At 53.4% G+C, this 26,341-nt stretch overlaps 1 protein-coding gene across 2 annotated transcripts in view; it reads left to right on the top strand.

The window, feature by feature from the left end:
• adi1 (acireductone dioxygenase 1) overlaps positions 1-26,191 on the top strand; it is a 31,353-nt gene extending 5,162 nt beyond the window's left edge. For both annotated transcript variants that reach the window (XM_072498693.1, XM_072498694.1), the window contains exons 3-5: positions 7,111-7,230; positions 9,936-10,115; positions 24,416-26,191. In XM_072498693.1, the coding sequence (XP_072354794.1) occupies positions 7,111-7,230; positions 9,936-10,115; positions 24,416-24,535 (420 nt within the window). In that variant the 3' untranslated portion in view covers positions 24,536-26,191. The remainder of the gene's footprint in view (positions 1-7,110; positions 7,231-9,935; positions 10,116-24,415) is intronic.
• Positions 26,192-26,341: the final 150 nt, after the last annotated feature.

Here is a 26,341-nt window from a genome sequence, read left to right as displayed (position 1 = left end):
TCTCGCCCCCCTCCTCTCTCTCTCGCCCCCCTCCTCTCTCTCTCGCCCCCCTCCTCTCTCTCTCGCCCCCCTCCTCTCTCTCTCGCCCCCCTCCTCTCTCTCTCGCCCCCCTCCTCTCTCTCTCGCCCCCCTCCTCTCTCTCTCGCCCCCCTCCTCTCTCTCTCGCCCCCCTCCTCTCTCTCTCGCCCCCCTCCTCTCTCTCTCGCCCCCCTCCTCTCTCTCTCGCCCCCCTCCTCTCTCTCTCGCCCCCCTCCTCTCTCTCTCGCCCCCCTCCTCTCTCTCTCGCCCCCCTCCTCTCTCTCTCGCCCCCCTCCTCTCTCTCTCGCCCCCCTCCTCTCTCTCTCGCCCCCCTCCTCTCTCTCTCGCCCCCCTCCTCTCTCTCTCGCCCCCCTCCTCTCTCTCTCGCCCCCCTCCTCTCTCTCTCGCCCCCCTCCTCTCTCTCTCGCCCCCCTCCTCTCTCTCTCGCCCCCCTCCTCTCTCTCTCGCCCCCCTCCTCTCTCTCTCGCCCCCCTCCTCTCTCTCTCGCCCCCCTCCTCTCTCTCTCGCCCCCCTCCTCTCTCTCTCGCCCCCCTCCTCTCTCTCTCGCCCCCCTCCTCTCTCTCTCGCCCCCCTCCTCTCTCTCTCGCCCCCCTCCTCTCTCTCTCGCCCCCCTCCTCTCTCTCTCGCCCCCCTCCTCTCTCTCTCGCCCCCCTCCTCTCTCTCTCGCCCCCCTCCTCTCTCTCTCGCCCCCCTCCTCTCTCTCTCGCCCCCCTCCTCTCTCTCTCGCCCCCCTCCTCTCTCTCTCGCCCCCCTCCTCTCTCTCTCGCCCCCCTCCTCTCTCTCTCGCCCCCCTCCTCTCTCTCTCGCCCCCCTCCTCTCTCTCTCGCCCCCCTCCTCTCTCTCTCGCCCCCCTCCTCTCTCTCTCGCCCCCCTCCTCTCTCTCTCGCCCCCCTCCTCTCTCTCTCGCCCCCCTCCTCTCTCTCTCGCCCCCCTCCTCTCTCTCTCGCCCCCCTCCTCTCTCTCTCGCCCCCCTCCTCTCTCTCTCGCCCCCCTCCTCTCTCTCTCGCCCCCCTCCTCTCTCTCTCGCCCCCCTCCTCTCTCTCTCGCCCCCCTCCTCTCTCTCTCGCCCCCCTCCTCTCTCTCTCGCCCCCCTCCTCTCTCTCTCGCCCCCCTCCTCTCTCTCTCGCCCCCCTCCTCTCTCTCTCGCCCCCCTCCTCTCTCTCTCGCCCCCCTCCTCTCTCTCTCGCCCCCCTCCTCTCTCTCTCGCCCCCCTCCTCTCTCTCTCGCCCCCCTCCTCTCTCTCTCGCCCCCCTCCTCTCTCTCTCGCCCCCCTCCTCTCTCTCTCGCCCCCCTCCTCTCTCTCTCGCCCCCCTCCTCTCTCTCTCGCCCCCCTCCTCTCTCTCTCGCCCCCCTCCTCTCTCTCTCGCCCCCCTCCTCTCTCTCTCGCCCCCCTCCTCTCTCTCTCGCCCCCCTCCTCTCTCTCTCGCCCCCCTCCTCTCTCTCTCGCCCCCCTCCTCTCTCTCTCTCGCCCCCCTCCTCTCTCTCTCTCGCCCCCCTCCTCTCTCTCTCTCGCCCCCCTCCTCTCTCTCTCTCGCCCCCCTCCTCTCTCTCTCGCCCCCCTCCTCTCTCTCTCGCCCCCCTCCTCTCTCTCTCGCCCCCCTCCTCTCTCTCTCGCCCCCCTCCTCTCTCTCTCGCCCCCTCCTCTCTCTCTCGCCCCCTCCTCTCTCTCTCGCCCCCCTCCTCTCTCTCTCGCCCCCCTCCTCTCTCTCTCGCCCCCCTCCTCTCTCTCTCGCCCCCCTCCTCTCTCTCTCGCCCCCCTCCTCTCTCTCTCGCCCCCCTCCTCTCTCTCTCGCCCCCCTCCTCTCTCTCTCGCCCCCCTCCTCTCTCTCTCGCCCCCCTCCTCTCTCTCTCGCCCCCCTCCTCTCTCTCTCGCCCCCCTCCTCTCTCTCTCGCCCCCCTCCTCTCTCTCTCGCCCCCCTCCTCTCTCTCTCGCCCCCCTCCTCTCTCTCTCGCCCCCCTCCTCTCTCTCTCGCCCCCCTCCTCTCTCTCTCGCCCCCCTCCTCTCTCTCTCGCCCCCCTCCTCTCTCTCTCGCCCCCCTCCTCTCTCTCTCGCCCCCCTCCTCTCTCTCTCGCCCCCCTCCTCTCTCTCTCGCCCCCCTCCTCTCTCTCTCGCCCCCCTCCTCTCTCTCTCGCCCCCCTCCTCTCTCTCTCGCCCCCCTCCTCTCTCTCTCGCCCCCCTCCTCTCTCTCTCGCCCCCCTCCTCTCTCTCTCGCCCCCCTCCTCTCTCTCTCGCCCCCCTCCTCTCTCTCTCGCCCCCCTCCTCTCTCTCTCGCCCCCCTCCTCTCTCTCTCGCCCCCCTCCTCTCTCTCTCGCCCCCCTCCTCTCTCTCTCGCCCCCCTCCTCTCTCTCTCGCCCCCCTCCTCTCTCTCTCGCCCCCCTCCTCTCTCTCTCGCCCCCCTCCTCTCTCTCTCGCCCCCCTCCTCTCTCTCTCGCCCCCCTCCTCTCTCTCTCGCCCCCCTCCTCTCTCTCTCGCCCCCCTCCTCTCTCTCTCGCCCCCCTCCTCTCTCTCTCGCCCCCCTCCTCTCTCTCTCGCCCCCCTCCTCTCTCTCTCGCCCCCCTCCTCTCTCTCTCGCCCCCCTCCTCTCTCTCTCGCCCCCCTCCTCTCTCTCTCGCCCCCCTCCTCTCTCTCTCGCCCCCCTCCTCTCTCTCTCGCCCCCCTCCTCTCTCTCTCGCCCCCCTCCTCTCTCTCTCGCCCCCCTCCTCTCTCTCTCGCCCCCCTCCTCTCTCTCTCGCCCCCCTCCTCTCTCTCTCGCCCCCCTCCTCTCTCTCTCGCCCCCCTCCTCTCTCTCTCGCCCCCCTCCTCTCTCTCTCGCCCCCCTCCTCTCTCTCTCGCCCCCCTCCTCTCTCTCTCGCCCCCCTCCTCTCTCTCTCGCCCCCCTCCTCTCTCTCTCGCCCCCCTCCTCTCTCTCTCGCCCCCCTCCTCTCTCTCTCGCCCCCCTCCTCTCTCTCTCGCCCCCCTCCTCTCTCTCTCGCCCCCCTCCTCTCTCTCTCGCCCCCCTCCTCTCTCTCTCGCCCCCCTCCTCTCTCTCTCGCCCCCCTCCTCTCTCTCTCGCCCCCCTCCTCTCTCTCTCTCGCCCCCCTCCTCTCTCTCTCTCGCCCCCCTCCTCTCTCTCTCTCGCCCCCCTCCTCTCTCTCTCTCGCCCCCCTCCTCTCTCTCTCGCCCCCCTCCTCTCTCTCTCGCCCCCCTCCTCTCTCTCTCGCCCCCCTCCTCTCTCTCTCGCCCCCCTCCTCTCTCTCTCGCCCCCCTCCTCTCTCTCTCGCCCCCCTCCTCTCTCTCTCGCCCCCTCCTCTCTCTCTCGCCCCCCTCCTCTCTCTCTCGGCCCCCTCCTCTCTCTCTCGCCCCCCTCCTCTCTCTCTCGCCCCCCTCCTCTCTCTCTCGCCCCCCTCCTCTCTCTCTCGCCCCCTCCTCTCTCTCTCGACCCCCTCCTCTCTCTCTCGACCCCCTCCTCTCTCTCTCGCCCCCCTCCTCTCTCTCTCTCTTCCCCCCATCTCGTTCCCTTTCCCCCCCTCTCTCTCTCTCTCTCTCTCTCTCCACTTTGGCAAATCTGACCACAAGGCTGTGCTCCTGCTCCCTGAAAGCAAAAACTGAAGCGGGAGAATCCGTCAAAGAAAGTCATGCATTGTTGGTCTGAGGAATGGGATGCTTAGAGTCAGTGGGCTGGTCAGTATTTAAAAACTCTGCACCCAGCCTGAACGAGTACGCCACAACAGTAACTGACTTCATTAGTAAGTGTGTAGAAGACTGTGTGTCAAACAACCAAATCCGCGAGTTTCCCAACCGGAAACCCTGGATGAACAGGGATATCCACTGCTTGCTGAAGTCTCGGTCTGAGGCATTCAAATCAGGCGACCCTGACCTATACAAGAAAGCCAGATATGATCTAAGGAGATCCACCAAAGATGCCAAAAGACAGCACCGGACCAAGCTCGAGTCCCAGGCTAGCCACATGGACCCCCACCGACTATGGCAAGGTCTGCAAGACACAACGGGCTACAAGATGAAGGCATGTAAAATCATCGGCTCCAATGCACCCCTCCCTAATGAACTCAACGCATTCAATGCACGCTTTGAGCAAGAGGTCAGCGAGAGCAAGCCCTTCACCCCAGAAGCCTCGTAGGAACTTGTATCTGAGATCACCATTGCTGATGTCGGAGCAGCCTTCTCGAAGGTCAACCCATGGAAAGCCACTGGCCCGGATGAGGTATCCGGATGGGCACTCAGATCTTGTGCGGATCAGCTGGCAGGGGTATTCGCGGACATCTTCAACCTCTCTCTACAACAATCTGAGGTCCCTATCTGCTTCAAGAAGATGACCATCATCCCTGTACCAAAAAAAGCTAAGCAGCGTGCCTTAATGACTATCGTTCAGTGGCTCTGACATCCATCATCATGAAGTGCTTCGAAAGGTTAGTCATGGCACGAATCAACTCCAGTCTCCCGGATTGCCGCCTTGATCCACTACAGTTCGCCTACCGCTGCAACAGGTCCACAGCAGACGTCATCTCCATGGCCCTGCACTCAACTCTGGAACACCAAGATAACAAAGACACCTATGTCAGACTCCTATTTATCAACTACAGCTCAGCCTTCAACACCATCATTCCTACAAAACTCACCTACAAACTCCGCGGCCTTGGCCTCGGCTCCTCCCTCTGAGACTGTATCCTGAACTTTCTAACCCACAGGCCACAGTCAGTAAGGATAGGCAACAACACCTCCTCCATGATCATCCGCCATGGGCAGCACGGTAGCATTGTGGATAGCACAATTGCTTCACAGCTCCAGGGTCCCAGGTTCGATTCAGGCTTGGGTCACTGTCTGTGTGGAGTCTGCACATCCTCCCCGTGTGTGCGTGGGTTTCCTCCGGGTGCTCCGGTTTCCTCCCACAGTCCAAAGATGTGCAGGTTAGGTGGATTGGCCATGCTAAATTGCCCTTAGTGCCTAAAATTGCCCTTAGTATTGGGTGGGGTTACTGTGTTATGGGGATAGGGTGGAGGTGTTGACCTTGGGTAGGGTGCTCTTTCCAAGAGCCGGTGCAGACTCGATGGGCCGAATGGCCTCCTTCTGCCCTGTAAATTCTATGATAATCCTCAACACCAATGCCCCACAAGGCTGTGTCCGCAGCCCCCTACTATACTCCTTATACACCTATAACTGTGTGGCCAAATTCTCCTCCAACTCGATTTTCAAATTTGCTGATGACACCACCTTAGTGGGTCGGATTTCAAACAATGACGAGACAGAGTACAGGAATGAGATAGAGAATCTGGTGAACTGGTGCGACGACAATAATCTCTCCCTCAATGTCAACAAAACAAAGGAGATTGTCATCGACTTCAGGAAGTGTGGTGGTGAACAATCCCCTGTCTACATCAATGGGAACGAAGTAGAAAGGGTCGAGAGCTTCAAGTTTTTAGGTGTCCAGATTACCAACAACCTGTCCTGGTCCCCCCATGCCGACACTAGAGTTAAGAAAGCCCACCAACGACTCTACTTTTTCAGAAGACTAAGCAAATTTGGCATGTCAGCTACGACCCTCACCAACTTTTACAGATGCACCATAGAAAGCATTCTTTCTGGTTGTATCACAGCTTGGTATGGATCCTGCTCTGCCCAAGACTGCAGAAAACTACAAAAGGTCATGAATGTAGCCCAGTCCATCGCACAAACCAGCCTCCCATCCATTGACTCTGTCTACAATTCCTGCTGCCTCGGAAAGGCAGCCAGCATAATTAAGGACCCCGCGCACCCCGGACATACTCTCTTCCACCTTCTTCCGTCAGGAAAAAGATACCAGTTTGAGGTCACTTACCCACAGACTCGAGAACAGCTTCTTCCCGACTGCCATCAGACTTTTGAATGGACCTACCTCGTATTAAGTTGATCTTTTCTCTACACCTTGCTATTTCTCTACACCTTGCTATGACTAACATTATATTCTGCAGTCTCTCCTTCCTTCCCTATGTACGGTATGCATTGTTTGTATCGCATGCAAGCAACAATACTTTTCATTGTATACTAATACATGTGACAATAAATCGAAGTAATAGCGACCATGAAGCTATCATCAATTGTTGTAAAAGCCCATCTGGCTCACTAATGCCCTTTTGCAGGAAATCTGCCATCTTTACTTGGTGTGGCGCCTATCAAGGGCAATTAGGGATGGGCAAACGAATGCTGGCCTTGCCAGTGATGCTCACATCCCATGAAAGAATAAAAGAAAATGAACTGTAAGGATGAATAAACTCAGGCTGAAAGTATCATATACTCAGGCCTCCTACATTCATCATGGTCTCCACTCCTACAACGTGCCAGTGGCTTATAATAGCAGAGAAACGGGCATTATTCCAGACACAAAATGATGAAATGCTTAAAAGAAAAAGAAAGTCAGGAAAAAATATACACTGGAAAGCAAATATGTCAAACCAGATATTGAGAACTGCTTTGTTCTAAGGATGTAATCTCAAGAAGATTATCTTTGTTTTCTTGCCAACCAAGATGCTGTAATATGCTTCAATCACAGAATCTTCTCCATTCTACATAAATGTTTCTCAGCCAATTAATGTCATTTTAAAAGATCAGCGTGAGTTGTTTAGCATTTCTGTATGACTTCTTGCTTGGCGATCAAAAACAAGTTCCCTTAAAAAGTATGGAACGTTAAAATAATTGAAAAAGGAAGATAAAAAGTAAATGATGAAGAAGTGACAGATATTGGTAGGGTATATTTTTTAAAAATTCTGTCTTTTTGGAATTAATCAAGATGTGATTGACTGTAATGTGGATAACTAGTATCAATTATCATTATTGGTGAGACCCTATATCATATTCTTCTAGACCTTGTGCTTGTAGTTTAATTAATAATTTGCAAAGTTTGTAGCATTCTTGACATTTCATTTCACTGAATTAAAGAAAATCTTATAAACTCTCCCTTTCAAAAAGATTTCTTCAAATAGAATTTGGCCCATCATTTATTTTTCCCGTTGTTGATCCAGATGAGTTCTGAGTATTTTTACAAATACTGGTTGCTCTCTTGTAGTTTGTCATTGTATGGCACATTCTGTATTCTGCAGATGGACGCTGATAATTATGAGAAAGATCCGGAGCTGCAGAAGATTCGCAAAGAGAGGAATTACTCCTGGATGGATATAGTAAATGTCCACAAAGATACCATGCCGAATTATGAGGAAAAGGTCATTGTTTACTTTATGGTTTGCATGACTGAATAGATATTGATATAAATAAGTTATTTCTGAAGGTAGTATGAGTGCAGTGGCTCAGTGATAGTGCTCTCATTCCTGAGTCTGAGCTGACACTCCAGTGCAGTATTAAGGGAATGCTGCAGTGTCTGAGGTTTGGTCTTTCAGACTAGTTGTTAAACTGAGAACCTGCCTGCCATCTCAGCTGGGCGTACGGCCTCTGACACTACTTCAGAGCAGAGCAGAGGACCTCTTTCCAGTGTCCCTGCCAAAAATTATCTTTCAACCGCCCTAAAATAATTACAATAATCTTTATTGTCACAAGTAGTCTTACATTAACACTGCAATGAAGTTACTGTGAAAAGCCCCCAGTCGCCACACTCCGGCACCCGTTCGGGTACACTGAGGGAGAATTCAAAATTACCGAACAGCACGTCCTTTGGGACTTGTGGGAGGAAACCGGAGCACCCGGAGGAAACCCACGCAGACACGTTGCGAACGTGCAGACTCCGCACAGACAGTGACCCAAGCCGGGAATTGAATCTGGGACCCTGGCGCTGTGAAGCAACAGTGCTAACCATTGTGTTGCCATGCCGCCCGATATCTGGTACTTATCACATTGCTGTCTGTGGGAGCCTGCTGTGCACAGATTGTCTGCTGTGTTTCCGACATTACAACAACGATTACGGTTTACAAGTACTTCCTTGACTATAAAGCACTTTGAGATGCTCTTGAGGTTGTGAAAGGTGCAATAAATGCAAGTCTTTCTTGAATGTCAGAATACCTCGGATGGTAGTGCTGTTATCTTCAAATTAGAAACACAGGAGTTTAACCCTTCTACAGAACTGAATACCCAATCTTCCAGACTGATACTGCAATGCAGTACTGAGGCGGTGCTGCAAAAGTCTTTCCTACAAGAATACAAATTAGGAGCAGGAATAGGCCACCCAGCTCAACAAGATAATGGCCGATTTGATTTTCAACCTCAACTCCACATTCCAGCACAGCCCCGATAACCTTTCACCCCCTTGCTTATCAAGAATCTGTCTATCTCTGCCTTTAAAATATTCAAAGACTCTGCTTGCACCGCCTTCTGGGGAAGAGAGTTCCAAAGTCTCACGATGCTCCTGAGAGAAAAAATCTCTCATCCTCCCTGTCTTAAATTTCCGACCCCTTATTTTAAACTGCGACTTCTATGTACGTTATATAGTTTCTTGTATGTTTCAGTCAAGTTACCTCCTACTCTTTTGAACTCCAGCAGATACAAAACTAGCTTGTCCAACCTCCCCACGTAACACAATCCACCCATTCCTGATAATAGTCTCATAACCCTTCTCTGAACTGCTTCTGATGCATTTACATCCTTCCTTAAATAAGGGGTCTCAGTGATGCCTTGAATAACTGAAGCATTACCTTCCTACCATTATATTCAATTCTCCTCAGAATACACAGTAATACTCTATTATCCAACCTAATTACTAGCTGTGTCTCTGTACTGATCTTTTGCATTTCATGCACAAGGACACCCAGATCCCTCTGCATCTTAGAGCTCTGCAGTCTCTCACCATTTAGATAATATGCTGCTTTTTTATTCTTCCTTCCAAAATAGACAATTTCACATTTGCCCACATTATACTCCATTTGCCAGATAGTTTGGGGGGTGATGTTGAATCAAAGTCTATCTGCTCAAGCAGGTGTAAAGGAGTATTATTGAAAGATGCAGAGGGTGCTCTCCTGTTGCCCAGGCCAATATTCACCCCTCAAATGCTAGTATCTATAAAGGGCATAGTGGACCACTCATCTCATTAGTGCTTCATGGGATCTCACTGGCAGAAAAGTGGCGCCACATTACTTGCATGATAGATACCACTTCAGAGTAATTGGTTGTAAGATAATCATCAGTAAAATGTTCTAAAAATTAAAGTCACATTTTGTAAACTGCTCTCATTTTGGAAATTGAGACTTGGTCTTTGTAAATGCCTGTTATTTGTTGGTATGGTCAGCAGGCGGCAGCACTGTGCTGTATGATCCAAATGTTGCAGCAGTTAGTTGCCACTTGGAGATTGATTGGTTAAACCTTTCAATACTCTGCTCTATCCTTGATGTAAAAAGATGTTCTCCCTCGAAAATGAGTTATTGCTGCACTGAATCAAAAGGAATAGTTCAGCACATCAAAAATGTGGTGTCTGCTTCTTGAAAGTAAATAATTAAAAAGAAATCACGGCACTGCGGAGCATAGAGATCTCAAAGCCTGGCCAATGCTGTCTGCGAAATCAGCCATGTCTCACAAAACATGGCGGAAAGTTAATTACAGATAATTCCTAGCTGAGTTTGAATCATGGGCTCACTGACATTTAAGCTGACCTCTCCTCAGTGAATCCTGAATGGTTTGTTAGGTCGACCTCTCCACTGCTGTGCAGCAAACCAACCATCTTTTCAGGGAGGAAGAACATGGGCCACTCCCCTGGGCCACTGTCCCTCTGCACAGCAGCCTGCCTCCTTTCAGCTGAGTGTAGAATAGTATTGATTCCGATTGTCTCAATCATTTTACTGAGCAGACTCCAGTCGGGAGAGTTTTTTTTTTACAAATGTGTGTGTTCCCATGGTAAAACACTCATGAAAGAATAAAAGCGAATTATAATGCTGAAATTTCCACACAGCACATCATTTTTGACATCAATTGTGTACTTTCTTCCCAGATTATGACCTTTTTCCAGGAGCACATTCACTTGGATGAAGAGATTCGCTACATCCTCGATGGGAGTGGATACTTTGATGTGCGAGATAAAGATGACAAATGGATCCGAATTGCCGTGAAGAAAGGAGACATGATCACGCTTCCTGCGGGGATCTATCACCGATTCACGCTGGACGAGAATGTAAGTTCTGGACTTCTGGTGGCGGTGATGTGGTGAGCTGTTGGACACATGGTGGCTCCCACCAGATTACTTGGTTTTTGGCCCTTTGTGCCCGATTTATGGGCAATTTTCTTGGAGGAAATTGGGTGTAATTTGATGTAATAAGACCCCCTCATTCAATTCATTCAAGTAATGTCCGGTCAAAGCAAAAGTTGGGCAAGAGAGCAAAAGTTTCTCGAGCCTCAGCAGGAGGGGGGGGGCAGACATGGCGGCGGCTTCTGCAGAGTCGGTGGCCCCTTAGTAGGCGATTAAGACGTTGGTCAGCTTCTTGACCGCCACATTAAAGAAGCAGCGATAGGTGGTCACTGAGGATCTGTAGAAGGCAATGGAGGGGGATTTGGCCTCAATTGGGCGGCCATGGACAAGATGGACTGGCAGATAGAAGTACATGGGGTGATGATTCAGTAGGTGGGGGTGCCACTCTCTGACCATAGAGATCCGATTGTCTCCTTGGAGGCAGAGATGGCGGTGCTGGCACAGACTGCTACAGACCAAGGTTGACGATCTTCTGCCAGGACACCAGAGCTGACTCTGCCGGGACACCAGAGCTGACTCTGCCGGGACACCAGAGCTGACTCTGCCGGGACACCAGAGCTGACTCTGCCGGGACACCAGAGCTGACTCTGCCGGGACACCAGAGCTGACTCTGCCGGGACACCAGAGCTGACTCTGCCGGGACACCAGAGCTGACTCTGCCGGGACACCAGAGCTGACTCTGCCGGGACACCAGAGCTGACTCTGCCGGGACACCAGAGCTGACTCTGCCGGGACACCAGAGCTGACTCTGCCGGGACACCAGAGCTGACTCTGCCGGGACACCAGAGCTGACTCTGCCGGGACACCAGAGCTGACTCTGCCGGGACACCAGAGCTGACTCTGCCGGGACACCAGAGCTGACTCTGCCGGGACACCAGAGCTGACTCTGCCGGGACACCAGAGCTGACTCTGCCGGGACACCAGAGCTGACTCTGCCGGGACACCAGAGCTGACTCTGCCGGGACACCAGAGCTGACTCTGCCGGGACACCAGAGCTGACTCTGCCGGGACACCAGAGCTGACTCTGCCGGGACACCAGAGCTGACTCTGCCGGGACACCAGAGCTGACTCTGCCGGGACACCAGAGCTGACTCTGCCGGGACACCAGAGCTGACTCTGCCGGGACACCAGAGCTGACTCTGCCGGGACACCAGAGCTGACTCTGCCGGGACACCAGAGCTGACTCTGCCGGGACACCAGAGCTGACTCTGCCGGGACACCAGAGCTGACTCTGCCGGGACACCAGAGCTGACTCTGCCGGGACACCAGAGCTGACTCTGCCGGGACACCAGAGCTGACTCTGCCGGGACACCAGAGCTGACTCTGCCGGGACACCAGAGCTGACTGCCGGGACACCAGAGCTGACTCTGCCGGGACACCAGAGCTGACTCTGCCGGGACACCAGAGCTGACTCTGCCGGGACACCAGAGCTGACTCTGCCGGGACACCAGAGCTGACTCTGCCGGGACACCAGAGCTGACTCTGCCGGGACACCAGAGCTGACTCTGCCGGGACACCAGAGCTGACTCTGCCGGGACACCAGAGCTGACTCTGCCGGGACACCAGAGCTGACTCTGCCGGGACACCAGAGCTGACTCTGCCGGGACACCAGAGCTGACTCTGCCGGGACACCAGAGCTGACTCTGCCGGGACACCAGAGCTGACTCTGCCGGGACACCAGAGCTGACTCTGCCGGGACACCAGAGCTGACTCTGCCGGGACACCAGAGCTGACTCTGCCGGGACACCAGAGCTGACTCTGCCGGGACACCAGAGCTGACTCTGCCGGGACACCAGAGCTGACTCTGCCGGGACACCAGAGCTGACTCTGCCGGGACACCAGAGCTGACTCTGCCGGGACACCAGAGCTGACTCTGCCGGGACACCAGAGCTGACTCTGCCGGGACACCAGAGCTGACTCTGCCGGGACACCAGAGCTGAATCGCTCCAGACGGCAAAGCTTAAGGATCGCCAGGCTGCTGGAGCGGCTCCAACTCTACCGACTACATGTCTAAGATGTTCAGAAAGTTGGTGGGAGAGGTGGGTCTTTTTTGACCGGGCCCGTAGCTGTGTGGTGGGCATCTTGGGTAGGCCCGGAGCTGGCACAGGTTGAGGCAGTGCTGGATTGCCTCACAGGGTGGATATGGCTGATCCTGGATCTATCTGGGAGCTGGAGACCCTGATTTGGTTGATAACCTGGAATATGAGGGGTTAGACGGCCCAGTAAAAAGATTCTGGGTGTTCACGCACCAGAGACGTTTGAAGGCGAATGTGGTTCTTGTAAAGGAGGCCCAATTGAGAATTAAGAATCAAACACGTTTGAGGAAGGGATGAGTGGGGCAGGTATATATAACTTGGATTTTGATTGTAGGGCGCGGGAGCCATTGTGTTCATTAATAAGAGGGTGGATTTCTCTGCAGGTAATATATTAGCAGACCCAGGCGGGAGATACATAATCATCAGGGGTGGTGAAGGAGTTATTGGTGTTCATGGAAAAGATGGGGGTTGCAGACCTGTGGAGGTTTAAGTTTCCGAGGGATGAGGTGTTTTCCTTTTTTCTCATGTCCATCGGGTCTACTCCTGAATTGATTTCTCCGTGGTGGGCAACGGGGCGGGGTACTCGGCGATCGTTATATCGGATTATGCTCTGTATTTTGCGAACCTGATGTTGGAACTGGGCCACTCTCAGCGACCCCTCATGGAGACTGGACACAGAGTAGCTCACGGAAAAGAGATTTTGTGAGCTGGTATCCTCTGCCATTGGGGAGAATGTTGAGTTCAACAGGAATGAGGCGGTTTCGCCGTCCACACTCTGGGAGGTCCTGAAAGCAGTTGTTAGGGGCGAAGTAATCTCTTTTAAGGCACATGGGGATAAATCTGGGAATTTGGATAGGGAGAGACTGGTGGACTCTATTTTTGAGGTGCACCGCCAGTACTTGATCACTCCAATGTCAGAGTTATTGGCGGACAGAAAGAAATTGCAAATGGATTTTGAGTTGTCAACAGGTAAGGCAGTGAATCAGCTGCATTGCTCGAGTGGGACTTATGAGTATGGGGAGAAGGCCAGTTGTCTGTCGGCTCACCAGCTGAGGTGGCAGGCAACCACCCGGGAGATAGTGCAGGTCAGGGATTCAGGGTAGTTTCAGGCCCGGAGAAGGTGAATGAGGTGTTTGAGGCCTTCTACCGTGGGTTTATGAGTCAGAGCCCCCAGAGGAGGGATCATCAATGAGGCAATTTTAGGATGGGTGGACCTCCTGGGGGTGGAGCAGGAGGGAAGGCAGGAGTTGGAGACACTGATCAGATGGAGAAAATCATGAGTTGTGTTTGGTTAATGCAGGTGGACAAAGCACCGGGCTTGGATGGGTTCCCCATTGAATTTTGCAAACAGTTTGTTGGTCAGTTCCCACTTCTGCTGGATTTCTGGATTTGCTTAATGATTCCATGTCCCGGGGGGGGGGGTTTGTTGCCGATTATGCTGACAAAGGTGTCGATTTCCTTGATCCTGAAGAAGGACAGGATCCCATGAACTGTGGGTCGTAACGGCCTTTTTCATTGTTAAATGCTGTCGCTAAGTTGTTGGCGAAGGTATTGGTAATGCTTTTATAGCCTACCTCCCTGGGGTAATTTCGGAGGAGTGGACTGCACTAAGGGCCGGCAATTGTCGGCAATATTAGGAGATTGTTAAATGTTGTGTTGTCGCTCTCCTTATGGACCTAGTCAGAGGTGATTATTTTGATGGACGCGGAGAAGGCGTTTGACAGGGTTGAATGGGGGGTACCCCTTTGATATCCTGGGGCTGTTTGGCTTTGGGACAACATTTATTTCTTGGATTAGTCTTTTGTACAGGTCCCCCACTGAGAGTGTGTGCACTAATGCCCTGAGCTTAGGTTATTTCCAACTGAACAAGGGTACAACGGGCGTGCCCGTTGTCTCTGCTTTCATTTTCCTTAGCAATTGAGACATTGCCTATTGCGTTGAAGCCATTTACCAGATGGGGGGAGGGAGCACTGGGTGTCCTTGTATGCAGACGACCTACTGCTATATATTAAGGATCCTCTATCCAACGTGGGGAAGATAATGGAGCTGCTCAGGAGGTTTTCCAGCTGAATCTGGGCAAGAGTGATTTTCTTCTGGTGAACCCCCACCCTTCGCGGAGGGGAACTGGTCTGGAAAGGCTGCCGTCTGGCCAAGATTACTTCCTGGGTATCCGGGTGGCCCATGCCTGGGCCTCGCTCCATTAACTTAACTTCTCTAGTCTGGCGGATGTGGTGATGGTCGACTTGAAAAGGTGGTGCCCTCCCTCTGACCTTAGCGGGAATGGTACAGACGGTGAAGATGAATATCCTCTGGAGCTTTTTGTTTTTTGTTCCAGTGTCTTCCAGTCTTTCTTCCCAAGGCTTTTTTTTTTTTGCAGGATTAACAAATTGATATCTGCTTTTGTTTAGGCTGGTAAGACTCCTCGGGTTCTTAGGACGTTTTTGAAAAAGGATAGGCAGTCAAGGGAGGTTGACCTTACTTAATCTGTTATGCTATTAGGGGGCGGAATATTGATAAGGAGCAGGAATGGTTCAATGATCCGGACTCTATTTGGGCGTGGTTTTGTGTAGGGTCGAGTCTGAGGGGCCTGTTTACAGCAGCACTCCTTTTTTCCCCTGCTAGATTTTCTTTGAGCCCGGTGGTGATAGCCACTTTGAGGACCTGGACAGTTTAGGCAGCATTTTATACTGGACTCCATGGGCGAGATTCTCCGACCCCCCAGCGGGTCGGAGAATGGCCGTTGGCTGCCGTGAATTCCGCCCCCGCCGCCCGCCGAAGTCTCCGAAGGGAGAAAAGTCGGCGGGGCGTCAATGGCGCTGCACACCCCGGAGAATGGCACGGGTGGGCGCAAGGCAATGGATTTTGGGGCTGCCGATATCCTCCCGTCCGGATGGGCCGAAGTCCCGCCGACGTGATGACGGGTCACGTCGGCGTAAATCAAACCACCTTTCAATCGGCGTCAACCAGTGCTCAAGGTTTACGCCGACCAGCGTGGAGGTGGGTGACGGCCTGGGGGGTTGGCCGCTGGAGAGGCGATGGCGTGGCTGCAGTCTGAATGTGTGGGGGAGAGGTGTGTGTCGGGTTTTGTGTGTGTGTGTGGGGGGGGGGGCGTGCCGGGGAGGAGGATGGGGTCCGTGCCGGGGATGGGGGGGGGGGGGGGGGGGCGTGCCGGGGAGGAGGATGGGGTCCGTGCCGGGGAGGAGGATGGGGTCCGTGCCGGGGAGGGGGATGGGGTCCGTGCCGGGGAGGGGGATGGGGGGACGGGGTCCGTGCCGGGGAGGGTGACTGGTTCCGTGCCGGGGAGGGGGATGGGGGGGGGGGACGTGCCGGGGAGGAGGATGGGGTCCGTGCCGGGGAGGGAGATGGGGTCCGTGCCGGGGAGGGGGATGGGGTCCGTGCCGGGGAGGGGGATGGGGGGACGGGGTCCGTGCCGGGGAGGGTGACTGGTTCCGTGCCGGGGAGGGGGATGGGGGGGGGGGGACATGCCGGGGAGGAGGAGGAGGAGCGTGCCAGAGAGGCGGCGCAGGCGACCAGGCTGGAGGGACGCCTGACCGACAGGACGAGGAGGGGGAGGAGGACGTCGCAGCCCCACGGCAACGGAGGCACCCGAGGGCGCCCCGTGTGTACCGGCCCCGGCAGTCATACCAGGACCTCACGGACCGGGAATGCAGGAGGAGACTCCGGATGAGCCAGGAAACTGTGGCACACACCTGCCACCTGCTGGCGCACCTGTCACCACGTGGCACTGGCGGGGGACACCCTCTCCCCGTGTCCGTCAAGGTTACGGTGGCCCTGAACTTTTATGCAACGGGGTCATTCCAGGCACCGAGTGGGGACCTGTCCGGCATATCACAGACATCGGTGCACCGGTGCATCCGGGCAGTGACAGACGCCCTATATGCCATGGCGCACCGCTACATCTGCTTCCCTGTGGATCGGGCCAGCCAAGATGCCCGGGCCGTGGGCTTCTCTGCCGTGGCCGGGTTCCCCATGGTCCAGGGCGCGATTAATGGGATGCACGTCGCCTTGCGGCCACCTGCAGATAACAGGGCCGTGTTCACCAATAGGAAGGGGACCTATTCGATGAACATACAGGTGGTCTGCGACCACCGCATGATGATCCTGCACGTCTGCGCCCGTTAGCCGGACAGTGTACATGACTCATACATGTTGTCGCGGTCATACATCACTGGCATGTACGAGGGACGCCATCCCCGGCTGAGGGGCTGGTTGCTGGGCGACAGGGGCTACCCATTGCGATCGTGGCTGACGACACCTATACGGAGGCCACGCAATGAGGTGGAGAACTGCTACAATTGATGCCCATGTAGCGACAAGGGGAGTGATAGAGAGGTGCTTTGGCATGCTGAAGATGCGTTTCAGGTGCCTGGACCTCTCTGGGGGCGCCCTCCAGTATCGGTCAGATAGGGTCGGCCGCATCATTGTGGTGTGCTGCGTCCTGCACAATAGAGCCCAGCAGAGGGGCGATGTGCCGCAGGCAGAGGAGGGCGGAGTGGAGGAGCAGCAGGAAGAGGCGCAGTCCTCCCCAGATGAGGGGGATGGGGGCAATGGTCAGGGCAGACGGGCTAGACACGGGCGGGTGGCTGTCCACCGTTACCGGCTGGGCCAGCGGGCACGGGACAGGCTGATAGCCGCCCGCTTTACTGACTAGATGGGCGTGGGAATCGGGTAGTATGGCCACAGACTGCTCACCATGGCAACAGCCGACCACCCACACCCCCCACCCATCCACCCACCCAGCACCCTCACCCCCCTCCCCAACCCCACCCGCATACACACCACCCCCCCATTGCCGATCCACCTGCGGCACAACGGCCGGGCTCTCACAGTTGCGGGTGGACGCATGTTTATTGCAGGCCATGGAGGATGATGACAACCTGCCCTGCGACGAGCTCCTGGCTCCACATCGTTGGACTATGTCTGACCCATGGCCACAGTACCACCATCCACCCGGACCATCCCTGCATGCGGCTGTGACACTGCAGCGCACGGTCCTGTCTTCTGCCCGGGGCGATGTTGATGGCGGCACAGGGGGAAGGGGGCAGACTCACCTGGGGCTGAGGTAAGACCACCCCTCACACACACACTTGCGCTCAACGTACATGACACCCCCGCACGCTTTGGACAGAGCACAAAGGCAGCTTCTGTAGGTGTAACATTGACTTTAATAACGAACGGAGTTCATGCACGTGCCCTAGCGCCTAAAACTCATCTGTGCCCTGCACCCGTGCCAACTTACTCAGTGTCTAGTTGTTTGGCCTTACCCTATGACTACGTCTATGTGGTTCCCCAGACGGTACAGTAGAACTGGAGGTGGACTCCTGTGATTCCTGCCCTCTGACACGGGATCCCTTTGGCGGCCGTTTCCTGGGGCGTCCTGGCCTAGATGGGCCAGGCTGCGGCCCGGACGACTGGGATGGAGAGCTGCCAGCCTGTCCTGCCCGTTGCCTACCTGATGCACCTGGGACGGAAGGGGAGGGGGAGTCCGAGGTGTCGCGGTGTTCCGGGACCTCCCCTACAGGGGGACCCGGGACGGACCACAGCACCTCCTCCTCCACCCTCAGGGTGCCCGATGGCCCCCAGGCCTCTACATGGGTGGGGGATGCGAACGGACTGGCCATCCGACGCCCCCCTGACATCTGGCGCTGCCAGTCCTGGAGGCCCGTGCTGGTATCAACAGGGGTCTGCAGGTTTGCAGCCATGGAGCTCAGGGGATTGGCAAACCCTGTCTCGCACATGGGCAATGGCGCCGATGCCCTCAGCGATGGCCTGCTGAGACTGGGCCATGGCCTGCTGAGACTGGGCCATGGCCTGCTGAGACTGGGCCATGGCCTGCTGAGACTGGGCCATGGCCTGCTGAGACTGGGCCATGGCCTGCTGAGACTGGGCCATGGCCTGCAGAGACTGGGCCATGGCCTGCAGAGACTGGGCCATGGCCTGCAGAGACTGGGCCATGGCCTGCAGAGACTGGGCCATGGCCTGCAGAGACTGGGCTATGGTGTTGAGCGCCTCTGCCATCTGCCGCTGGCGCTGGCTCATGGCCTCCTGTGAGAGGGCAGCCATGTCCTGGGTCACAGACGTCACCTGCACGGAAAGCCCCATGCCTCGCAAACCTCGTTCCCCATGTCTGACACCGTCGCACCCATTGCCTCCACCGCGGACGCCACCCGTGCGGTGTCGGCCTGGGTGGCACGCATGACCGGCACCACTTCCAGCTCCTGGACGCGGGTGGACTCCTCCACCTGCGACTGCAGCCGCCACAAGCCGGCCGTCACCCTCTTCGCTCATCTCCGGGTCGGTGGTTGCATCGGATCTATGTGTGGGTGTGGTAACTGCAGGAACCCGGGATCCATCTGGGCGGCAGATGTTCGCTTGGGCTGGGCTGCCCTCCGACCGCCCGGCCCCTCTGCTGCTGCTACCTCCACCTGCTGTACCGGGACGGCTGTGTTGTGCGCACCAGTGAGTGTACCAGACGCCTCATCACTAAAGTGCCCAACCGAGGTGAGCGTCTCTGCGATGGTGGAGCGTGTTGGTGACAGCAGTGGCGTTGTGTCGTGCGCGTCGTCCCACTCTGAGTCCATGGCACTTTGGGGTGGCAGTTCGTCTCCACCCATCCAATCTGTGTCACTGTCCGGTATTTCAGTTTCCTGGGTAGGGGTGTCCTGGGTAGGGGTGTCCTGGGTAGGGGTGTCCTGGGTAGGGGTGTCCTGGGTAGGGGTGTCCTGGGTAGGGGTGTCCTGGGTAGGGGTGTCCTGGGTAGTGGTTTCGTGCCTCGGTTGTGACGGGGGCCTGTGGCTGCCCCTCTCGTCGCTGGGTGGCACACGCCTGCGTCGTTGCACCCGCACGAGACTGGGGCGTCGTCTCCCTGTTGCTCCAGGTCTCTCCATCTCCAGGGGTCTCCGAGGGACATCCTGCGGGCGTCGCATGCCAGAGGGTCCGGGTCTCTCCATCTCCAGTGGTCTCCAAGGGCCATCCTGCGGGCGTCGCATGCCAGAGGGTCCGGGTCTCTCCATCTCCAGTGGTCTCCGAGGGCATCCTGCGGGCGTCGCATGCCAGAGGATCCGGGTCTCTACATCCCCCATGGTCTCCGAGGGGCATCATGCGGGCGGTCTGCAACTGCGGGGATGGGTGCCTCGACGTTTGCTCCTGCGATACACAATGAAGCATGCATGGTTAGACACGCAGGCAGTGATCAGGTGATATGGGGGAGGGGGGATATGGGGACGGGCTGTCGGTGGCTCACTTGCTGGTGGGCCCCCGACCTCTGCATCAGCAACCTCCCGGTCCTCGGGTCCGCCAGCCAGTTCCAGGGCCCTTCCCTCAAGTTCGGTCAGTGGCCTCTCATCAGCGGGGCCTCCTCCAGTCCTCACATGCTCCCTGGTGTTGTGTGCGCGTTTCTCCTGTGGGGGGAGGGGGGGGGGGTGGTGGCAGGGATAAAAGGCAACAGTGTTAGACAGGTATATGAATGCACGCCATTGGTTGCGCGTGTATTGCAGAGGTTAAGGTTTGGGCTGGATTCACTTGGGGAATATGGGGGAGGGGGGAATATGGGGGAGGGGGGATATGGGGAGGGGGGATACGGGGCATTTGGATATCGGGCGGGGGGGGGGGGGGGCGAGGCTCACCCTGCCTGCTCTGACGAGGTCGTTCACCTTCTTGTGGCACTGGGTACCTGTCCGTGGTGTCAGGGCCGTAGCGGTGACGGCCTCTGCCACCTCCCTCCACAGACGCCGGCTGTGGCGTGGGGCAACTCTGTGGCTGTGCCCGGGATACAGGGCCTCCCTCCTCTGCTCCACTGCGTCCAGGAGCGCCTCAATGTCACGGGACTGGAACCTCGGGGCTAAGCGGCGGGCGGCCATCCGGTCGGGTGTTCTGGTCGGGTGGGGGGAGCAGCGCGTCCTTAATGAGCCGTCACGCCGTGCGGCGTGTATGACGCCGCACGGCGTGAACCACGTGAGCCAGCGCGGATAGCGTCACGTCGCTGCTAGCCCATTCCGGGCCGGAGACTTTGCGACGTTTTTGGCGGCGTGGTGCAGGTGGGATTTGCGCCGTTTTTGCCGCCGGTTGGCGGACTTTGCGCCGATAACGGAGAATTTCGCCCCCTGTCTCTGATGGCTCCGATTCACAGGAATCATAGGTTTGTGCTGACTGGTTTGGATTCATCAATTCGGGCATGAGAGAGGAAGGAATTGGCGAAGCTTAGAGCCACTTTTCTGGAGGGTAGGTTCGTCGGTCTTGGTGAATTGGAGTAGTTCAGCTCCTGAGAGGGAATGTATTTGGGTACTTTCAGGTGCATGACTTTTTATGCAAGGAGCTACCTTCATTTCCCCAGGTACTATTGACTTTACTTATGGACAGGGTTCTGTCCTTGGAGAGTTAGGGGAGGGTAAGATTTCAAATGTCAATGGGCAGATTTGGCGACGGAGCAGGCATCGTTGGAGGAGGTAGAGGAAGTGGGAGGGTGATTGGTGTTTGGTCAAGTGTGGAGTGAGGCCCTTCACAGGGTCAACCTCATATCCTCATGTGCGAGGTTAACTTGATCCAGTTCAAGGTGGTGTACAGGGCATACTTGACCAGGCACGCATGAGTGGGTTCTTCTCTGGGGTGAAGGATAGTTGTGAGTGGTGCTCCAGGGTGCTGGTACCCCTCTGATACTTCACTTACATGGTTCATGTGTTAGCCTTGACTGAGTGTCAGCAGACTACTTGAGTGAGACAGGCTAGTCTCCTGCAATGTCCTCACATGCACCTTCAGCAAGGGTCACTAGAAATGCTAAGAAATGATTGGATTGGATATGTTTATTGTCATGTGTACCGAGGTACAGTGAAAAGTATTTTTCTGCGAGCAACTCAACAGATCATTAAGTACATGGGAAGAAAAGGGAATAAAAGAAAATACATAATAGGGCAACACAAGGTATACGCATAAGCACCGGCATCGGATGAAGCATACAGGGTGTAGTGTTAATGAGGTCAGTCCATAAGAGGGTCATTTAGGAGTCTGGTAACAGTGGTGAAGAAGCTGTTTTTGAGTCTGTTCGTGCGTGTTCTCAGACTTCAGTATCTCCTACCCAATGGAAGAAGTTGGAAGAGTGAATAAGCCGGGTGGGAGCGGTCTTTGATTATGCTGCCTGCTTTCCCCAGGCAGCGGGAGGTGTAGATTTTGTCATAGAATTTACAGTGCAGAAGGACGCCATTCGGCCCATCGAGTCTGCACCGGCTCTTGCAAAGAGCACCATACCCAAGGTCAACACCTCCACCCTATCCCCATAACCCAGTAACCCCACCCAACACTAAGGGCAATTTTGGACACTAAGGGCAATTTATCATGGCCAATCCACCTATCCTGCACATCTTTGGACTGTGGGAGGGAACCGGAGCACCAGGAGGAAACCCACGCACACACTGGGAGGATGGAGTCAATGGATGGGATTGTGTGATGGACTGGGCGGTGTTCACAACTCTCTGAAGTTTCTTGCGGCCCTGGGCCGAGCAGTTGCCATACCAGGCTGTGATGCAGCCAGATAGGATGCTTTCTATGGTGCATCTATAAAAGTTGGTAAGGGTTAATGTGGACATGCCGAATTTCCTGAGGAAGTATAGGCGCTGTTGTGGTTTCTTGGTGGTAGCGTCGACGTGGGTGGACCAGGACAGATTTTTGGAGATGTGCACCCCATGGAATTTGAAACTACTAACCATGAGAGACCTCAGTTAATTTTCCTTGCTTTTCTAAACCACATCTCCAATTGAGTTCCATTGTAAAAGACTCCCATCACTGTGAACACTGAGATCAGCCATCTTTCTAGATCAGAGATTAAATTTGATATTTCGGGTCTCTATAGGTAAGCTACTCCCAAGCCCACTAAAGGCAGGAAGAAGCAGGAAAGGGAGAATAGCTCATTCTATGTTGACAGCACTACTCTTATTTTGTTACTATCACTGTGGGGGAAACATAAAGTAAAAGAATCACACTTTCTGAATGAACTGCAAATGAAGAGATTAGCAACAAGATTCCACTTTTTGGAGCTTTAATATGATTCTGAACCAGTGCAAATTAGATATTTAATTAACAGGCAAATGATGCTTCAAAATCAAAAGATAAATTTTACATTAAATAGTCCATACAACAAAGAGATCCAAGGATATGGAGATCGGGCAGCCAAGTGGAATTGAGGTCAAGGATCTGACATGATTTTAATAAATGGTGGAAAAGGCGTGAAAGTCTTATTAAACAACCTATGATTAGACACTATTCCATATCCAAGGTAGAATTTCTGCTGGGTTATGCCGATTACTTTGGCATAATTTACCTGAAACCAGTGCAACTGGCACAAAAGACTTGAGAAATGGTACCACAAATTACTCACAGCGGAAATAAAGTTTCTGTGAATCTACTGCACTTGTTTAAAAAGCACTGGAAGCAGACTTGGTGTACAAAACTGGCCACCTGCTCCCTGTCTCTCTCTCTCTCTCTCTCTCTCTTTCCCCCCCCCCCCCCGCCCACACACATACACAATTAATTAATCACCACTGGAGGTTTCTGCTAACTACTTTTTCCCCCAATACCGGGAAATCTAATTACTGACTATTATTCCCCAATATAACTCTGGAATGTTCTGTTTTTTTCACATTTTAAATGGGCTTTTAAATAATCATTTGCGGGATGTGGGCATCCCTGGCTGGGCCTGCACTTATTGCCCATCCCCAACTGCTCTCCAGTTCAGTGGGCATTTGAGAGTCAACCACATTACTTGTGCTTTGGGAGTCACATGTAGGCCAGGACGGGATGGCAGATTTCCTTCCTATAGGGCATGAATGAACCAGATGGGATTTTACGACAATCAACAGTGGCCATCACTAGACTTTTAATTCCAGGTTTTTATAGATTCAAAAAGTGGGAAGAACACAAAAGGAAAGTCTGTGATAGGATGAGAGGCAGGAGAGCGTGAATGGCACACAGGATGATGCAAAGCAAAAGGGAAAGGTAATGGGACATATAACCTCTAGAAGAGATTTAAATGGGAATAGCAAATCATTTTCAATGCTTGCCCTTTTACCTGCTGACTTCCTACCATTCAGGGTCCCAAACCCTCCTTCCTGGCGAAATGTGATTTATTTGATGTACTTTCGATTCATTATATTGCATTTTACTGCTCTGCAAACATGAAGTCATCAAAAACTCTGCTGGCCATGTCCCATTCACACACCTTCTCAAAAACTGCTCACATCTAACGTTTTCCTGTCCTGAGAGAAGGTGGTTGTTTCTCTCTGCAGATGCTGCCTGACCTGCCGAATGTCTTCAGCATTTTATGTTTTGATTTAAGATTTCCAGCATCTCAGTATTTTCCTTTTTGTGAGCTCTTATCAAGGTTCTGCTTGTGTGCTCTCGATACTGTGCCTGTTTCTGTGTATTGATTAACAAATGAAAACACAACCTCTTTCACATGTAATGTGTGTTGGGTGGAAACTGGCTTTGTACAAGCTGGTGTTTGTCCCTGGTATGCAGCATATAGTCAGGTCTTCGTTAGTGTTGCCTGAAATGGATATTGTATCGCTACTTCCTTCCAGAGTTCTTTTTCAGACTTTCTATGCCTGCCGCTTTTTTTTTTTAAAGCAAAAATTATAACTTCGACGACATTTTCTATCCCCCTCCCCCACCCAAAAAGGAAACAACTGATGCAAAACTTACTTCAGGCAGAAGTGGCAGGCAATGTACTTTTTTCCTTTCCAACCATACATCTTCAGATAATGAAACTGTTCTGGGATCTCTTCAATTAGGCATTTTTTTCACTGTGCTTTGACAAAGAGTCGTCCAGACTCAACGTTAGTTCCGTTTTCTCTCCCCAAATGCTGTCCGACCTGCTGAGATTGTCCAGTGCTTTCTGTTTTTGTTTCAGATTCCAGCATCTTCAGTAATTTGCTTTTATCTTATGTTTTTTTTATTGAACTGGCCGTTGCAATTGTTTTCTTAGCCTTCTTTGTGTAACTCTGACCATGATTGGGACCTTTGCGAACACGCAGAATCATGTCCTCTTGAGTATTGTGAGAGGGATTCCACCTTAATGTAGCAAAGTTATGAAACCCCACAAGATCCTACCCTTGTAGTTTAAAACCGGTTTGTAGCTAACAGCAGAAAATTATGCAGTAACTGTAATTTTTTATGTTGCAGAATTACGTGAAGGCTATGAGGCTGTTCATTGGAGAACCAGTTTGGACACCTCATTATCGCCCAGCTGATGAATTTGAAGCCCGCAAGAAATATGTTCAATTTCTTAGCCAAAAACTTTAAATTCTGTACCAGCTACACTAGTCATGCCAGAATAAAGAAACTATGGGAAAAAATTTGCATAATGTCTTCCTACCATACACCTAGGTTTACTTGTTCAGTATAATTCATGTGTGATTTGACTTTATTTCAGCTGTATGACATTGGAAAAGACATCACACAAATTTATCAGTGTATTAACCTAATAAGAGCATGTGTATTGGAGTCATTGAATTGCTGCAGTGCAGAAGGCCATTTGGCCCATCAAGTCTGCACTGACCCTCTGAAAGAGTACCCTACACAGTCACCGAAGGCCAGAATTGAACCAGGACCCCTGCCGTTGTAAGGCAGCAGTGCAAAGCACTGTGCCACCATGCCAATGTTCATAGTAACCAACCATTGGGGATGGCACAGTGGCACAGTGGTTAGCATTACTGCCTCATGGTGCCGAGGACCCAGCGTCAATCCCGGCCCATGTGGAGTTTCCACATTTTCCCCCGTGCCTGCGTGGGTCTCACCCCTACAACCCAAAAAGATGTGCAGGGTAGGTGGATTGGGCACGATAAATTGCCCCTTAATTGGAAACAATTAATTGGGTACTCTAAATTTTTTTTTTTTTAAATTGCCCTCTGTTATGACCTACCATGCCATTTAGTTCAATAAATTCATGACACAAAGGTGTAATAATAAAACTGACAGACAACTAAACATTGGATTCTGACTTGACAAAGGCACAAGCAGCCCAATTGACTCTCCAAAGTATTCACCTGGGAATGTGTGCCAAAATAATGAGTGCTGTCCTACAGACCAAGCAAACAACAGCTTGACAAGTCCAATTTAGATTCCTCCATTACCATCCCTGGGTATTGTAAGGGTCCTTCCTGTTTATTCCCATTGTTTCCCTTTTATTTTGGTGTTCTTATTTTGACCCATTGATAATTAACGGACAGGTCTCTTTAAGGCAAGCAGCCTTTGTCTTTTATTCAAGCAGAAGAATCCACAAGCAGGATCACTGTGCCAGTCTGTGCTGGTATGAGAAGACCACAGACTTGCCGGCACCAGTGAAAGAGATGGGTTGGAACTCCGCTTGATTGATTGGCTGATGGCCAATGAATTGGCACAAAAGGCTGTACTTGAACGGTAACAGATGGTGATTGTATCCTATCCCAGTAAAATGTTTTTCAGAGACCTAAAGGTTTCAGTTTGATTCTGGCAGCATGGAGGAAAAAAGATCCAGCTAACCTTCTCCAGAAATGCTGCTGTGAGATCTCTCTTTCTCCAGAAAGCCTGTGGGGGGCTGTATTTCTGAAACTACAAAGGCCTGAATACAAACCATGAACTGAAAGCATATTTTGAAGAGAAATAAAGTGCCTCTCCAGGTAAGTTGTCAGTACTACATTTCTAAATTGCAGAGACCATTACAGGCTGCAAACCGAACACTTTAATTTGCAAGCTTACTGTGAGGAAAGTATGCTGGGGACCATCATGTGAAACAAATACTTTTTTTTTTTCCTTTCACGTTTGATTTTTGCCCCTGTGTTTGTCTGTCTTGTGTGTATATGAAGAGGGGCAAGTTAAAATGGAAGTTAGGTATTAATTAATCATTAACAAACTGTATCTGCTGCATAATTAATTATAATTCTTGTTATAAATAAACAGTAATTGTATTAAACTTACAAATCCAGTGACTAATTATTGGACAGATTGTGGGTATTTTTATAATAATTGTTGGTTAATTCACTTATGCTGTGATTCTGGGATCAGTGGGGCTGGAATTGACCGTGCACTTGCCCAGGGTGCCATAATATAATTAGGACGCTTGGGTCCGGG

This window comes from Scyliorhinus torazame, chromosome 4 (assembly GCF_047496885.1).
Source record: "Scyliorhinus torazame isolate Kashiwa2021f chromosome 4, sScyTor2.1, whole genome shotgun sequence".
NCBI lineage: Eukaryota > Metazoa > Chordata > Chondrichthyes > Carcharhiniformes > Scyliorhinidae > Scyliorhinus > Scyliorhinus torazame.
This window is presented reverse-complemented; position numbering and strand designations above follow the sequence as displayed.